Raw genomic sequence first — 18166 nt, 5'->3', positions numbered from 1 at the left:
AATTTCTCGACCAATCACAGTGAGATTTGAGCTCAAGTTCTCTGGACCATGAAACCAGTCCATAACTTCTACACAATCACGTTCTTGCAAATTAAATAAGGAAGTCAAATGGTTAAGGCATCAAAAACTGGATGACAAAATTCTAACTTCAAATAAAGCACTGCAGGTTGCCTGAGGATACACAGACAGACACACACCCACATAATCATTCTAAATGAGTCATTTTGACGCACTGGATAATCAGGTAAGAATTTTAATAGATTTACTCCTCCATATTCTCAGCCATACAGAGCATAAACAGGAGATTTTTCATACACATGACCCATTCCTTTCCTTTTACACTGTGTGTGGTGGTGAAACATGCCTAAAGCCCACAGTACATATGATCACAGTATTACTGAGCCTGGAGTTCCAGCCATCAGCTTCCAGGTTGAGTGAGCTGTTGCCGGAGTTTAAGATTATTTTCTGCACCTCAACTATATCCATTTTGGTGAAAACCCTGTTCTACACTCTGAATAGATAGAAATTGTCGAGAGTGTGGTGCTGGGAAAGCACAGCAGGTCAGGCAGCATCCAAAGAGCAGGAGAATCGGCATTTCGGGCAAGAGCCCTTCATCAAGAATGAAGCCCATCGATTCGTCTGCTGCTCGGATGCTGCCTGACCTGCTGTCCTTTTCCAGCAACACACTCTCATCTCTGATCTCCAGCATCTGCAGTCCTCACTTTCTCCATAGATAGAAATTGTCCCTCAGCTTCAAATAATAAAGCAGTTAAAGAATCACTTTGGACCAAAGAACGTCACCAGGTATTTTATTTAATATTTACACCTTTGATATTGCTCCACTGAGAATCACTTTTTTTTAAATACAGAATTCAACCTGGAATGTCTGTTTTCATTATTTAAAAGAATGAAAATAAACACATCGCAGTAATGAATGAAAATTCACAACAGGAAGAAACCAACATAAGAATTCCAGGACATTTCTGGCCCTTTTCAGCCAGGCTGAACTGTAAACAGAATAGTTTGACCTTCATTCAACTCCAGCAGGGGAACCCCTGCTGATCTCCAGCACACATTTTGTTATTCGCCGGTTCTTTGTTGCATAAGGAAAGGTGGCGTAAGAAAAAGCTTGGGCATAAAGCACTACTGCATTCAGTTGCATGTGCTGCTTCGGCTGGGCTCTTTTACTCAGCAGAGTGACGGGAGAATGGTAACATAGAACTAAGACTTCAGAGCCCAGATCTCCTGATTTTAATCTTATTGGGTGCTTCCAATAGCTGCTGCATACATTGGAATATCTGGAAATAAGATGGTTTTCTTGCCTCACACTCCCTTCAATACTATTGGACAGTCATTGTCTTGCCATATTCTTGTTACTGATTGCAGTAAAAAAATGATGGAAAACTTTGCAACAGCTAGCATGCTCACTATTGCATGCTTTTGGTTTTGTTTTACCTTTCGCTGCAAGAAACCACTTAGGAATAGAATATAAAGTTGCACTTCGCTATAGAGCAAAACGTTTGCTATCCTTGCACTGTGTAAACAGGCATTTTCACCAGGGCCCATGACTGCCCTTTTGCTGTGCAGAGTAATCATCACTGGTGCCCCACCATGTAAGGTGGCTTGGTAGAAACCAAAAGCCAGGTTGATTTCTCACTGATGGATCTCAAACACATACAAAAACATTCAGAAAATGCAACACTCTACTGGTCAGTAGTTTGTTTGGAATAACATCAGCAGCATCTGAAGGAAGCAATGCTATCAAAGTAACAGTTTGAGGTGCATTGGTGCAGGAATCAATGAGCAGCAGGAATGAAACATGAGGAGATAAATTCTCCAGGGTGTAGACCATGAAATGGCACAATGGTCGGTAACACATGTCCAGCCAGTAAAGCAAGGGTCATTGGGACAGTCACTACCTTGAAATACCAAGCATATGTCCATACAGCTTAGCACTAGCTGAAAGTAGATTTGGAAATAGGGTCTCTGAAGTGGGGCTAGGGCCAAAGTTCATTTGTTACTGCTTATACACTGGAGTTCAATCCACTGACAGGCAAGCTTAAAACATTCCCTCTGGTAAAACTTGGGTCAAACAGAAATTGTTCATGTAGGAATTCAAATGCTTTATCACATATATAATCCAAACTCAGCATACAAGGAGAGTCCGTTTGTCAAAAATAAGAACAACTTACTCTTGCATCAAATAACCTACAATTAACTTACTTCTGGTTTCAACCAACCATATGATAGAGCAAGAAAACTACACTTAGACAGGGGTATATGGCGATGCAGCAGGAACATTTTCCTATGTATGCAAACAGTGTGTCAGTATTTTGCTGAAACACATTGTTCTTTGTTCAATTCACTAGCCCTGAGTGCAGGACCAGCAGTGGGGATATCTGAAGTAGAAAGTAAGTTGCAGGTAGCACGTCAGTTGATAAGTCCCTTTGGCGTTGTGTTTTTTTCCTCGTTTTTGTTTTCGACTGTTGCAGTGCTCAGCACTTGTTCTGAGTTCAATCACAGTTAAAGTTTCTCACCTACTTCTGAAGAGTGCACAATCTAGGGCAGAAAGATCCACCTGGGGCTCTCACTGCCCTTGCTTCTTAGAGAGATATCTGCAGACGGAAGAGAAAGAATCAGCAATCAAAAAGTATAATCGCACGGTTGGCTAGAGAGCAACACTGATCGCAATATGCTGCAAGTTAGAAGTGCAGGCCAGAGGCTAAGAATCCTGTGGAAAGTTACTGGCCTCCTGTCTCCCCAAAGTCTGTCCACAAACTACAAGTTGCAAAGACAGGAGTGTGATGGAATATTCTCCATTTATAGAGTCATAGATGTACAGCATGGAAACAGATCCTTTGGTCCAATTCTTCCATGCCAACCAGATATCCCAACCCAATCTAGTCCCACCTGCCAGCTCCTGGCCCATATCACTCCAAACCCTTCCTATTCATATAGCCATCCAAATGCCTTTTAAATGTTGCAATGTACTAGCCTTCACCACTTCCTCTGGTAGCTCATTCCATACAGCTACCACCCTTGGGTCTCTTTTATATCTTTCCCCTCTCACCCTAAACCTATGCCCTCTAGTTCTGGACTTCCCCATCCCAGGGAAGAGACTTGTCTATTTATCCTATCCATGCCCTTCATGATTTTATAAACCTCTATAATGTCACCTCTCAGCCTCCAACACTCCAGGGCGAACAGCCCCAGCCTGTTCAGCCTCTCCCTGTAGCTCAAATCCTCCAACCCTGGCAACATCCTTGTAAACCTTTCTGAACCCTTTCAAGTTTCACAATATCCTTCCAACAGGAAGGAGACCAGAATTGCACACAATATTCCAAAAGTGGCTGCAACTTGACCTCCCAACTGCTGTACACAATATTCTGACCAAAGGAAAGCATATCAAACGCCTTCTTCACCATCTTATCTACCTATGATTCTATTTTCAGGGAGCTATCTACCTATGATTCTATTTTCAGGGAGCTATGAACCTGCACTCCAAAGTCTCTTTATTTAGCAACACTCCCTCGGACCTTACCCTTAAGTTTTTAAGTCCTGCAAAGATTTGCTTTCCCAAAATGCAGCACCTGACATTTATCTAAATTAAACTCCATCTGCCATTTCTCAGCCCATTGGCCCATCTGATCAAGAACCTATTGTAATCGGAGGTAACCTTCTTCACTGTCCACTACACCTTCAATTTTGGTGTCATCTTGTAAACTCACTAACTATACCTCTTATGCTCGCAACCGAAATGACGAAAAATAGTGGACCCAGCACAGATCCTTATGGCACTCCACCGGTCATAGGCCTCCAGTCTGAAAAACAACCCTCCACCACCACCCTCTGTCTTCTACCTTTGAGCCAGTTCTGTATCCAAATGGCTAGTTCTCCCTGTATTCTGAGAGATCTAACCTTGCTAACCAGTATCCCATGGGGAATTTTGTCGAATGTCCATATAGATCACATCCACCGTTCTGCCCTCATCAATCCTCTTTGTTACTTCTTCAAAAAACTCTAATCAACTTTGTGAGACATGATTTGCCACTCTCAAAGCCAAATTAACTATCCATAATCAGTCCTTGCCTTTCCAAATAAGTGTACATCCTGTCCCTCAGGATTTCCCTCCAACAACTTGCCCACCACCGATGTCAGGGTCACTGGTCTATAGTTCCCTGGCTTGTCCTTACCACCTTTATTAAACAGTGGCACCACGTTAGCCAACCTCCAGTCTTCTGACACCTCACCTGTGACTATTCGTGATAGAAATATCTCAGCAAGGGGCCCAGCAATCATATCCTTAGCTTCCCACAGAGTTCGAGGGTACACCTTATCAGATCCTGGGGATTTATGCACGTTTCAAGACATCCAGCCCTCCCTCCTCTGTAATATGGACATTTTTCAAGATGTCACCATCTATTTCCCTACATTGTGTATCTTCCATGTTCTTTTCTACAATAAACACTGATGCAAAATAATCGTTTAGTATCTCCCCATCTCCTTCTGCTCCATACAAAGGCCACCTTGCTGATCTTTGAGAGACCCTATTCTCTCCCGAGTTACCCTTTGTCCTTAATGTATTTATAAAATCCCTTTGGATTCTCCTTAACTCTACTTGCCAAAGCTATCTCATGTCCCCTCTTTTGCCCTCCTGATTTCCCTCTTTAGTATACCCCTACTGCCTTTATACTCACCTAAGGATTCATTCAATCTATCCTGTTCATTCCTGACATATGCTTCCTTCTTTTTCTGAAGCAAACCTTCAGTTTCTTTAGTCATTCAGCATTCCCTACACCTACCAGCCTGTCCTTTCATACTAACAGGAATATCCTCTCTCTGGACTCTCATTATCTCATTCCTGAAGGCTTCCCATTTTCCAGCCGTCCCTTTACCTGCAAACATCCGCCCCCCAATCAGCTTTTGAAAATTCTTGCCTAATACCATCAAAATTAGCCTTTCTCCAATTTAGAACTTCAACTTTTAGATCCGGTCTATCCTTTTTCATCACTATTCTAAAACCACCAGAATTATGGTTGGTGGCTCCAAAATGCTCCCCAAAAGTGCCCTGCCTTATTTCTCAAGAGTAGGTCAAGTTTTACACCTTCTCTAGTAGGTACATCCACATACTGAATCAGAAAATTGTCTTGCACGCACTTAATAAATTCCTCTCCATCTAAACCCTCAACACTACGGCAGTCCCAGTCTATGTTTGGAAAGTTAAAATCCCCGACCATAACCCCCCTATTATTCTGACAGATAACTGAGATCTCCTAACAAATTTGTTGCTCAATTTTCTGCTATTAGGGGGCCTTTAATAATCCCAATAAGGTGATCATCCCTTTCTTATTTCTCAGTTCAACCCAAATAACTTCCCTGGATGTGTTTCTGGGAAAATCTTGCCTCAGTACAGCTGTAATGCTATCCCTTATCAAAAATGCCACTCCCCATCTCCTCTTGCCTCCCTTTCTGACCTTCCTGCAGCATTAAGCTGCCCATCCTGTCTATCACTGAGCCATGTTTCTGTAATTGTTGTGATATCCCAGTCCCATATTCCTCACCATGCCCTGAGTTCATCTGCCTTCCCTGTTAGGCCCCTTGTATTGAAGTAAATGCAGTTTAATTTATTAGCCCGACCTTGTTCTATGCTTTGTCCCTGCCGGCCCTGACTGTTTGTCTCACTTCTTTCCTCATCTGTACCAGTCTCTGATTGATCTCTTATCTCACTACCTCCCTGCCAGTATATTAGTCCCCTTCCAATTCAGATGCAATCCATCCTTCTTGTACAGGTCACCTCTACCCCAGAAGAGATTCCAATGACACAAAAATATGAATCAGTCTTCCCCGCACCACCTCCTCAGCCATGCATCCATCTGCTCTATCCTCCTATTCCTATCCTCACTAGCTCACAGCACCGTGAGTAATCTAGATATTACTACTCTTGAGGATCTCCTTTTTAAATTCCTACCTAACTCTTTATATTCTCCCTTCAGAATCTCATCCTTTTCCCTTCCTATGTCTTTGGTTCCATTGTGTACAGTTGCCTGAATGAGTGCAGTTCCAACAACATGCAAGTAGCTCGACATCATTCAGAACAAAGCAGCACACTTGATTGGTACAAAGTACACCACTTTCAACACTCTCTTCCTTCACCACTGACAAACAGTGGCAGCAGTGTGCATCATCTACAGGATTAGATTAGATTACATTATATTACATTACAATGTGGAAACAGGCCCTTCGGCCCAACAAGTCCACACCGACCCGCCGAAGCACAACCCACCCATACCCCTTACCTAACACTACGGGCAATTTAGCATGGCCAATTCACCTGACCTGCACATCTTTGGACTGTGGGAGGAAACCGGAGCACCCGGAGGAAACCCACGCAGACACAGGGAGAACGTGCAAACTCCACACAGTCTGAGACGGGAATTGAACCCAGGTCTCCGGCGCTGTGAGGCAGCAGCTCACCAAGGCTCTTCCCATATGAACTTCCAAACTGTAACCTCTATCACCTAGAAAATTGAGGGAAACACGGGAACACACAAAATATATTTCCCTTCAAGCTATACATTATTCTGACTTGGGACTATGTTACCAATGTTTCATTTTGGAAGTCCCTTCTTCTTGATTCTGGAAGTCCCTTCTTAACACTGTGCTCAGACACCAAAAGACTTCTAATAGCGCAAGACAATAGTTTTATACCATCACTTTCTCTATCGTAATTAAGGATGGGTAATTATTGCTGACCTAGCTAGAGACACTAAAATCCATGAACAACTTTTTAAAAAAATTAACAATCTGCAGAACTAATCTAGAATACCATGACTATAAAAGCACAGCTTCAGGATATATTCCAAAGCACATCATACATACATGCAGTACTTCTAATTCTAACACTTGGAGGTGGAGAGGGGTAATGTGTCTACAGTTAGCATGTAGAGATACATACTGCAGACATTATAACCCTCACAATTTGTGCTCAGTCAGGACAGGAAGTGGAGGTGATTTCCTAACGCCTATACTACATAAGCTGGGAAACACAATTAAAACTGGTTTTACTTTTAGCTGAAGTCTTACAGATGAAAATGCAACAGTCACTCAGCACAAATGAAGTCTCATTTCCTGGAGCAGGAAAATACCAATGATTTACATATTTGTAAGGCTGAGTTTACCACAGTAGCAAGTTGCTGCACTATACCAATTGATCAATAATTTAGAACCAAGTAGAACAAGCCTCACTTGTAATGTTAATAATCCTATAAGTTGCAGTAACATTTCTGGATTTCAATATAAAATTAATGCACTGTCTCTTCCCTTATGATATGCAATGGTAGCAGATGAAGTATATACCAAATCCAATGCATTCAAAATCATTTCAAAGGGATATCAATCCTGAGGAATGATTTGAAAAACCCAATGCCATTGTCATGTACAAATGGACAATGAGGACAACTCCCTCTGCTCTACCACCACTGCACCTCAGCCCAATTTATAAAAGGCATTTTCCTGCCAAACCTCATTCCATTATATGCACTACCATGTAATAACACACATTCTCAGTCTCCCCTTGAGATTTCTAATAAGTGGAAATCAAGAATCTGTTTTGGACTACATCATGGTCCTGTGTACATTAGGAATGCGTTGCAGATGGCTCTAATGTTTAAATCTATCAGCCACACAAGATGCTGACCCCATTATTCTCAGTCAGATTTGTACTTAGGCCACAGAGGTGAAAAGAGCACCACATTATATAGTCAAACCATACTACATAGGAGGTGGTCATCATCCTGTACTCTGATCTCTCAATGGCCCTATATTTCACCTTCAGATAGAGATCAAGTTTTCAGGTAATGATTTTCAAATCTGAACAATTTACTGAGTAAATATACAGCACCAGTTACCCTGAGAGACTCTCCACAGAGGAACAGTAACAGAAGTCTCAGGAGCGGTGCCTGAAAGCACTTTTGAAGATAGAGGCTTTGAGAATGTTTTTAAAAGATGAGATGTATGAACCCATGTGGCAGGCTTGAAGGCAGAAGTTCAGTAGGAGATCTGAAGGCAGAATTAACAATGAAATAAATAATAACCATCTTTCCACAGAACCATCTTGTGAAGCTGTAAAGTTGGAGGTCTATGCTTTGAGTACATTACAAGTCTCCAAGCCAGGAAAACATCTGCACCTTTGATATTTTTTGCTGACAAATGAAACATGACCTTTGCTGGTTTACAGCATGCAAAGTCAGAGGTAACAGAGACACCTTACCTTTCCCAGTGCTTATGATTGAGGTCTGTGAAGTCATCTAGCTTGCCAATCTCCTTCAGGTACTGAGACAGTTTCAGCAGCTCCCGGTCTTTATCTCGGTTGAGATGAGCCTTCATGAAGGGTCTGATCTGGTAACAGAGGAATATGACATGTTTCATTCACGTCTTTACATTCAGCACCCACGTCATGGAATAAATCCCACATATTTATTGCCCTCTCAAAGTTCATGGCTAATGGGCAGTCTGCCAGAAGATCAAGTGCCAATCAGAATAAAGGACACAGGTTCAATTCATACTTGATCACATTTGGAAGAGCAATTGGAATGTTACAAGACCCTTGAACAAAAGGGTTCTAACTATTAATTATAATAAAATCTCTCCTACGTTATACACACAGATGAGTGGAATTTGGATAACAGGTGGATGATACTCAGTGTTACCACTCTTTGTAATCAATTGTTGTCCAGGTTCATACACCAAAAACAAATTCTTTGACAAGATATCAGAAAGCTGCAAACACCTCAAGGTGCTGCACACACCACCTGCAGTAAACCAATTTTAAACCAAAACAGTCTAGCACCAAAAATGGACCAATCTTTTCTCAAAGTGTTTAGCATTCGGAGAGTTACTCCTCAAGAACAGTAATTTGATCAATAGAAAGTTCAATCTGCTTCATAGAAGCACATACTTCCTTATGGCTAGTACAGAACAAATTTTCAGCATTAGAAATCAAAACTATCTTGGTGTCATCATGGGGATCTGCATAATGTAGGGGTTCAGGAATAGTGCAAATGGGGACAGAGAGGGACTGTGTTTGGCAGGGTGAGGACATTCATGTGCATTGTTCTCAAAAATAAAAGCAAAGTTACAAGGGTGAATTAATTTTTCTATCTTTTTTTTTTGTAAATGTACAAAGGAATGCGGGGAGGGCTTGGGGAGCAGACCCGACTCTGTGGTTAGCAGTGCTGCCTCACAGCACCAAAGACCTGGGTTTGACTCCACCTTTGGGCGACTGTCTGTGTGGAGTTTGCACATTCTCCCCGTGTCTGCAAGAGTTTCTTCCGGGTGCTCCAGTTTTCTCCCACAGCCCAAAGATGTGCAGGTTAGGTGGATTGGTCATGCTAAATTGCCCAGTGTCCAGGGATTAGCCATGGGAATTGTAGAGTTATAGGGATTGTGTAGTGGGGTGAGTCTAGTTGGGATGTTCATCGGAAGGTTGGTGTGGCCTGCTTCCACACTGTCGGCGTTCTATGAAATATATGCTTCCTTTTCTGAAAAAAACGTTGTTTTATTCCAACTGAAATCTTTTTGGCATTTGTTTCTTTACCAGCACAACAGGTAACACATTCTAAAGAAAATTAAAATAATGTGAATGAAGGAGATCCGAAATAAACACAGTGCCGGAAAAGCTCAATAGGTCTGGAGAAAGAAGCAGGGTTAACACTTCAAGCCCGACACGACTCTTCTTTGGAGTGCTCGAAGTTCCCAAGAAGAGTCATGTTCGATTTGGGATCTGAACTATTTCTTTCTCCACTGAGGCAGTCAGACCTATTGACTAGTTCTGGTTCTTTATTGTTATTTCACATCCTAAAAAAATACTTCAGGCTTTGGGGCAATTTTGACAATATTTTAATGCTACAGTACAGACACTAACAAAACTAATATTTTTCTACCTGCACCACTGCAAATAAGATTGAAAGCAGTGAAATGGGTGGCTGGGAGCAGTAATAGCTGTCTCTGATCCATTCTCTGTGGGGAAGCACCTGCCATTTCCACACAAGAGCTTACCTAGGACACAAACACAACCTGTGGGGGGAGAATGACACAGAAACTCAGGCTGCTCAAATGTGACAATTACTGGTCAAGTCTGGTTTGTTAAGCGGCAAGAATGCCGTGCTGAAGCAAGAAAACGCTCTCTTTTTAAAGTCCATTTGAGATAGGTTAAATAGACCAACATGACATTTCCTGTCCGACATAAAATTATCCAGTGATGAAGCAAAGGTGCCACACTCAAACTCCAACCAATATGCCAAGGTTCACCAAAGATCCTTAGACAGCACTTCCAAACCCACGATCACTTCCATCTAGAAGGAAAAGGGCAGCAGGTACTTAGGAACACTACCACCTGCAAGTCCCCCTCCAAGCCACTCACCACCCTCACTTGGAAATATACTGCCGTTGCTTTATAGTCGCTGGATCAAATTCCAGGAATTCCCTCCCTACCGGCATTTGGGTCAACCCACAGCAAATGGGCTGCAACGATTCAAAAAGGCAGCTCACCACCACCTTCTCAAGGGCAAACAGGGATGGGTATCAATGCCGGCCAGCTCACAACGCCCAAGTTCCACAAATGAATTTTAAAAAGTGAGTAATCTTTAAACTAACTGAATCTAATCATAACTGAATGTTTGTCCGTTGTAAATTAAAACAGTTTAGCAAAAGCTTTGATTGTTTTCAGCTCAAAAGGCATTGTACACTAACATACAAGTCAATTTAGGTTAACATTAATCCAATATAGTACGAATTACTATTAACTGTAACACTAATGGTGCCAACAGGAAACGTAAATTCTTAACAGAAAGTACAACGAATCCCGAGCTTATATGGGAACCATAAGGGAGTAGCCCTTACCTTTAGCCCATTTTGTGGGTTCATCAGGAAGTTTCGACCAATGTCATCAAACATTATCGTATTTTTTCTAGTGTAGAACTCCGGAAATTTATCCCATATGACACCCAGCGGTTTAACCTGTGAACAGAATCTTTGTGACACATCATCTAAAAAATGCTGGAACCATACCTGAATTTAGGTGCTTGGGAAGGAAAAAAAGAGGAAGAGAGCAATCTTAATTGACACTGCCGCTGTACTTGAATTCCTAACACCAGTAGAAAGTAGCTTCCAAATCTACTACACTCATTTGGGAAATCGGCCCAGTTTAACGAATAATGGAATGAGCCTGGTTCCATCTGGAGGTCTTTCCTACTGTGTGCAATTCCACAGCATAGAACTGCCATCAGTTCAGCACCAATTAGTTATGACACACAGAGAAGCTGCAGGATAGTTGGTTCTCCAAGTATAAATAAGTATCACAACTGATGTAGAGTAGGTGCTAAAGCACTTTGTTGGGAGAAAAGAGTGACTTCATAGTTTACTTATCTCCACTATACTTCATTAAAAATAGTTACTAAAATAGTACAAAAGATCCTTACCCTGAGTTTATTTTAGGCTCTTGGGTCTTAAAAGACAAAACTTATAAGATAATGGATGATTGGTTTTAATTTTCCAAAATCAACCCTTGATAAGGGCATGGTCCTATTACTTTGGAAGATAGCAAATGTACATTTTATTCAAAAATGTGAGGGAGACAGAAAGTAGGAAAGTGCAGGCCAGTTAGTTTAATTCCTATCACAGGGAAAATGTTAGAAGCTGTTACTAAAGTTATAACAGGGCACTTGGATAAACTCAAAGCAATCAGAGAGTCAATATGGATCTATGAATGAGAAACACTGCACTTTGATTTCCAAATAGTATTTGATAAGATGTCACATCACAAGTTATTGCGAAAATAAAAAGGGCAGCACACTGGAAGAAGACTGTCTAAAGGACAACCCATGGACAAAACCAACGTCATCTACAAAATTCCTTGCAAGGACTGCCACAAACACTACGTAGGACAAGCAGGAAGAAAGTTAGCCACCAGGATACACGAACACCAGCTAGCCACAAAAAGACACGACCCTCTCTCCCTCGTAGCCCTACACACGGATGAAAATAACCACCATTTCGACTGGGACAACACATCTATCCTTGGACAGGCTAAGCAAAGACATGCCAGAGAATTCCTAATGGCCTGGCACTCAAACCACAACACCATAAACAAACACATAGATCTAGATGCCATCTATCAACCCCATAGAAAACGAAGAGGAAATGACATCACCACAAACCCCAGGAACCCCATCTAGGAGAAAGATATAAATAGAAAGCAAGAGACAATAGCTTCGCTTCACTTGGAGGTCACCACTGATGATGTTACCTAGCCAGGTAATGAAACGTCTGGATATCAAACCTACAGCTCAGCGAGCAAACCTACACCCTAAACCTCAACCTGAGCTACAAACCTTGCAACTGTCTAAAGGAAGGTGGAGAATAGAGGAATACTGGTCTTTTACAAGATGTGGCAAGCAGTGTGCCACACAATCAGTGCGGGGCCTCAAATGCTTACAATTTATATAAATGACTTAGTTGAAGAGAAGTAAGGTATCGTTGCCAAATTTGCTGACAACACAAAGGTAAGAAGTAGGTTGTGAAGTGGACACAAGGCGGCTGCAAAAAGATGTTGATAGGTTAACTGAGTGGTCAAAGATGAAGTATAATGTGGGAAAATGTGAAATTGTCAATTTTGGCAGGAGGAATTAAAAAGAAGCATATTATCTAATGGTGAGAGATTGCAGAGGAATCTGGGTACCTGTTGTAGTTCTGTTCGCCGGGCTGGGAATTTGTGTTGCAGACGTTTCGTCCCCTGTCTAGGTGACATCCTCAGTGCTTGGGAGCCTCCCGTGAAGCGCTTCTGTGATATTTCCTCCTGCATTTATAGTGGTTTGTCTCTGCCGCTTCTGGTTGTCACTGGAACTGACAACCGGAAGCGGCAGAGACAAACCACTATAAATGCAGGAGGAAATATCACAGAAGCACTTCACAGGAGGCTCCCAAGCAGAGGATGTCACCTAGACAGGGGACGAAACGTCTGCAACACAAATTCCCAGCTCGGTGAACAGAACCACAACAACGAGCATCCGAGCTACAAATCTTCTCACAAACTTTGAATCTGGGTACCTTTTTGGATGAATTGCGAAAGCTTAGTATGCAGGTACAGCAAATAATTAGGAAAGCTAATAGAATGTTAACATCTATCATAAGCATAATGAATACAAATGTAACATGGCGTTGCTTCAGTTTTATAGGGCACTGGTGAGATCGTACGTAGAGTACTGTGCAAAGTATTGTCACTTTAACGAAGGAATTAAATGCATTGGAGGCCGTTCAGAGATTTAGTAGACTAATGCTAATGGATGGGTTACTTTATGAAGGTTGGATAAGCTAGGCTTGTATCCACTTAGAAGGTTAAGAATCACTATGATTCATTCATATAAAATCTTAAGGAGTCTTAGCATGGTAGATGTGGTGAGGATATCTCCTCTTAGGGATCACTGTTTAAAAATCAGGTGTCACCCAGTTAGGAGAAATTAAACAAAAAATTTCTCTCAGACGGTCATGAATCGTTGGAACTCTGCCATAAAAAGGCAGTGGAAACAGACTCCTTGAAGATTTTCAATGTAGAGGTAGATCGATTCTTGTTAAGCAAGGAGTTGAAATATTATCAGGGTAGGCAAGAAGGTGAATTTAAAATCAGATCAGCCGTGATTTTACCGAATGGGGGAACGTACTTGAAGGGTTGAATCTCATACTTTTGCTGATTATTTATATGTTCATACGTACTGACTGGGATAACATGTGCTTACTCCAGAAAGCTGAGTGAAGAAGAATAAGGACTACAGTCAATCCTTACATACTTACATGAAGTATTTGTTTACAAGTGATGCATATGACAAAGAAGTACCTCTTAGTGCAACAACCTTTTATTCACACTGTCCCTATGGATAGGGGCATTACCAGAATCCCGTCAATTAAGTATAATAAATTCCCAGTAAATGGCCACTGCTGCATTTAATTAAATATCATTGATCCACAATTCACACTGAACAGAGGTTAAATGCAGACTAAAGTTGGCACTTCATACCTGACCTAGCTGTGCATAATACTGATGAAGTGTCTGAAACAAAGTATCCACATTCTTGAGCACCAACATCCATTACCTCAACTGACAAAAATAATTCACAAAAAAGTTTTACAAAATGAAATGTTTAATTGGATGGAATACCAATCCGGTTTTGTAACTGACTGGTCTGACTGCTCATCAGTACATGTACCAGGATATAAAAGCAGCACTGCTTTTATAAACATTAAAAGCTATTTTCACACATACCTCCACTACCCCTCTCTTAGGTGTATGCACTGTGATCATAGCTGCACTATCCAACATGAAGGTGATCTTATAGTTAGCATGTGTTGTAACTCCTAGTTCCTGAAAAAACAAGAGAAAAGAAAGTTCAACAGAGAAAATTAAAATAATGGAAAAATCACACAAAATACAATGCAAAACTTCAAAGAAAACCTGAGTACCTCTGCACCACTCCTGGGATGCCTGCTAATTCCAAGGATATTGCAGTTATTTTCCTAGTTTACAGCAAGAAGATCTTCCATTCACATTGTAAATTATTTTGATAAACAGAACAAAGTGCTTCATAATTTGAGATTCTGGTGAGATACAGTGACTACAATACTAACCAACACAAATGTGTAATTTTCTGCATCATAGAAAATAAAAATTAATTCAAATTCCTGCTAAAAAATGCCATATCAATTTTGCTTAAAAGTGTATTTCATAAAAACTAACAAAAGAATAACTTCTGTTTATTACTTCTTCTCACAGTAACAGGTTAATTACACATTTTTTAAAAAAAGTCAAAAGATGGCCAAGAGAATTTCAACTTATGTTAACTCTGACATCAGTGTCATGGCCCTTTGTTACTTGGCTAAAAAAAATACACAACTTTTGGATTATATAACAATGAAAAACAATATCCCAAGTTTTGAAGCGGAATTTTCATTTTGGTCATTCCCAAGTACATGTTTATATATCGAGAATATGCTGCATTATATAGAATTTTAGTTTGTACTTCATTTAATACGATATCGCACTTTGTCCAACATGCTCAAGACTGTCACGGACTAAAATGGGATTTTAGAAAGGACAAAGCATGGATCCAAAATGGCAGCAGTGATCACCTGAACACATTGTGGCAAGTTCAGGAAACCATTGTGGAGTAACCAAAATTATCTGAAGTGAAATTACCGTATCACCTAAAACCACTGAAACTAGTCAACTGAGTTAGTAACTCTTGTGTCCTCTATAGATTTACACTTATATGAGAAGTTGCACATATTGAACATGAAAGAGTTGCCTGCAACTATCCAGTCTGGAAAGACAATGAAGCTAAACTTGGGAATACACAATGAACCATATTTCAGTAGCTGTTTGGCAGATCAGGCAGAGAGAAAGAAAATGAAAACAGCAAAGATGGGAACACACTCACACCACTGCTTCCTTCTCATCAGCACAAAAGTCAGCATCAGTGATAAAACAATTTGGCGAACTGGGAACTAAACAGTCTTATAAATTTCACTACTACTGAGAATACAAGACATCAACTAAACAGTCATGGTATCAGGTTCAACTCTAATAATTCAAGGATTCCAAGGAATTTTTAAACTGCATATTTTTTATATTCTAATCACACTAGGCATTCTCCATTTTAAACTTCATCTTTGTGTGTGTGTGTGTTTGATATCATAGTTTATTAGCTTGAGGTTAGTGAGTAATAAAATTCCTCTTATTTCACTCAAGAAAACCTTACAATTAGCTCTCAATTCTAAACCAGTGACAATGGTTGAAGTGTAATGTAGAGGCATATGAAAAATAATTAAAAATATTCACTATGGCCAACCCACACGATTAAATCAGGGAAGCCAGATCATCCCTTTTCACTTTGTTGTGACATGGTTATACTCTTCAATATAGCTAAAGTTCAAGTCTGACCTGTTGCCTTTCTGGTTTCAAGAACTTGCTTCTTCCTATCAACTTTTCAGTCAAGGTAACATGGTACACAACAGTTGGACCCAGCATCAGATGATGCTTAATATTTAGATCAGTAATATAAATTTTCAGATTATAGCAGTGTCTTACCAGTAACAAAGTGGCAGGCACAAATAGTCTTGCAATAACCATATATTAAAGATTCATCAACAGGGATATTAAATGACACTTCCTCCCAATGAATTATAAACAAAGGGAGTTCAATCATGAGTAAAAAGAGGCAAATAACAATTGATCTCCAGAACTTCTGAGAATCTAAGAAACAATCATTGCCAACAGTGGAAATAACAATGATTTTAATAGAATGATAATGTTTGCCCCACCCACCCAGCTATTAGATTTCAGGCTGATTCAGTGTTCTCCTACTCTAACACAATTATCAAATAACCTCAGACTATTTATTTCTTTACTTTTCTAATGTTTTTTGTTCCTAAGAATTTGATCTTAAGAATCTGCTCTGGCACCTTTGTACCTAAGGTGGTGCTGTAATGTAGTGACTGTAAACTTTTCACTGTACTCTGAGTATATGCAACAATAAAGCTAATTCAATTCAATCTTCCAGGAAAGTTTGCCTCCTCCATGTTTTTTTCAAAACCTAACCTGATTTGCTTTTTGTCTTTCATTTTATTAAATCTGGTTATAACCTTTATGACAGCACCTGGCTTTCCGATTTCAAATGGGTATACTTGTCTTCTTCTGAAAATGTGAGGAAAATAGGTGTCCATTGACTCTCAGCAATGTTCTATTATGTGGTTATTGCCTATGACAGTCCATTTAAAAAGGTAAAAGAAGTATTTCAGCTCAGGACAGCACATCATTCCATCAACAAAAATTAAAAGAAAAACATCTTCAAGCTCACAAGTTATTCCATGTCATCCTAATTTAAATGTGTACCCAATAATGCTTGTAGATCAATTTTCCTCAGTGAAACGTGCTAAAACAAGCTGAGACTTTAGATTAATGAAGTAGCAGAAAAATAGCAAGTTTATACAGAGCACTTGTAGGATTATGACCTGTTATTAGAAGAGGCTAAGTCAGTGCATTCCATTATCTGAGATGGTGACAACCAGTACCCAGCACAAGATTTAAACACGACCCCACAGCACACCCCCCGCCCCACTTTTAAACAGTATATATTACATTGAGTGGGAACAACATTGCTGGAAGCAATTGTGTGGCTCCTTGCATGTTTTTTGGAATGCAGCTGCCAGAGCCTTTTGAGGGAAGGGGCAATTACAAAGCCTGCCCAAAGTATGCTGTAACTGTGCCTTTCTGCATCACTAGCCTGTATGAATAATCTAGAGTCAGAAGTGTGGTGCTGGAAAAGCACAGCCAGTCAGGCAACATCCGAGGAGCAGGACAGTCGTCGTTTCCAGCATAGGCACTTCAACCTGATGCTGACTCTCCTGCTCGTCGGATACTGTCTGACCGACTGGTTATACTTTTCCAGCAACACACTTTTTGACTCTGATCTCCAGTATCTGCAGTCCTCACTTTCCCCTTGTATGAACAAACTACCCTAACCAAATACTGCAGAAGGTTCAAAGTCTGCGAGAAGATTTGTAGCTCGGGTGCTCGTTGTTGTGGTTCTGTTCGCCGAGCTGGGAATTTGTGTTGCAGGCGTTTCATCCCCTGTGTAGGTGACATCCTCAGTGCTTGGGAGCCTCCTGTGAAGCGCTTCTGTGATCTTTCCTCTGGCATTTGTAGTGGTTTGAATCTGCCGCTTCCGGTTGTCAGTTCCAGCTGTCCGCTGCAGTGGTCGGTATATTGGGTCCAGGTCGATGTGCTTATTGATCGAATCTGTGGATGAGTGCCATGCCTCTAGGAATTCCCTGGCTGTTCTCTGTTTGGCTTGTCCTATAATAGTAGTGTTGTCTCAGTCTAATTCATGTTGCTTATCATCTGTGTGTGTGGCTACTAGGGATAGCTAGTCGTGTCGTTTCGTGGCTAGTTGGTGTTCATGGATGCGAATTGTTCGCTGTCTTCCTATGTAGTGTTTTGTGCAGTCCTTGCATGGGATTTTGTACACTACATTGGTTTTGCTCATGCTGGATATTGGGTCCTTTGTTCTGGTGAGTTGTTGTCTGAGAGTGGCTGTTGGTTTGTGTGCTGTTATGAGTC

General features: G+C 40.8%; 1 protein-coding gene across 1 annotated transcript in view; it reads right to left on the bottom strand.

Annotated features, from left to right (window-relative positions):
- Positions 1-792: 792 nt before the first annotated feature.
- The window catches only part of ublcp1 (ubiquitin-like domain containing CTD phosphatase 1), a 45712-nt gene continuing 28338 nt past the window's right edge, over positions 793-18166 (bottom strand). The window contains exons 8-11 of the mRNA XM_043703986.1: positions 14315-14413; positions 10900-11016; positions 8270-8397; positions 793-2615 (exon numbers count right to left, since the gene is read on the bottom strand). Of these exons, the coding sequence (XP_043559921.1) occupies positions 2588-2615; positions 8270-8397; positions 10900-11016; positions 14315-14413 (372 nt within the window). The 3' untranslated portion in view covers positions 793-2587. The remainder of the gene's footprint in view (positions 2616-8269; positions 8398-10899; positions 11017-14314; positions 14414-18166) is intronic.

This window comes from Chiloscyllium plagiosum, chromosome 14, assembly GCF_004010195.1.
Source record: "Chiloscyllium plagiosum isolate BGI_BamShark_2017 chromosome 14, ASM401019v2, whole genome shotgun sequence".
Taxonomy (NCBI): Eukaryota; Metazoa; Chordata; class Chondrichthyes; order Orectolobiformes; family Hemiscylliidae; genus Chiloscyllium; species Chiloscyllium plagiosum.
Note: the sequence above shows the minus strand (reverse complement) of the source record. Positions and strands in the feature narration are given on the sequence as shown.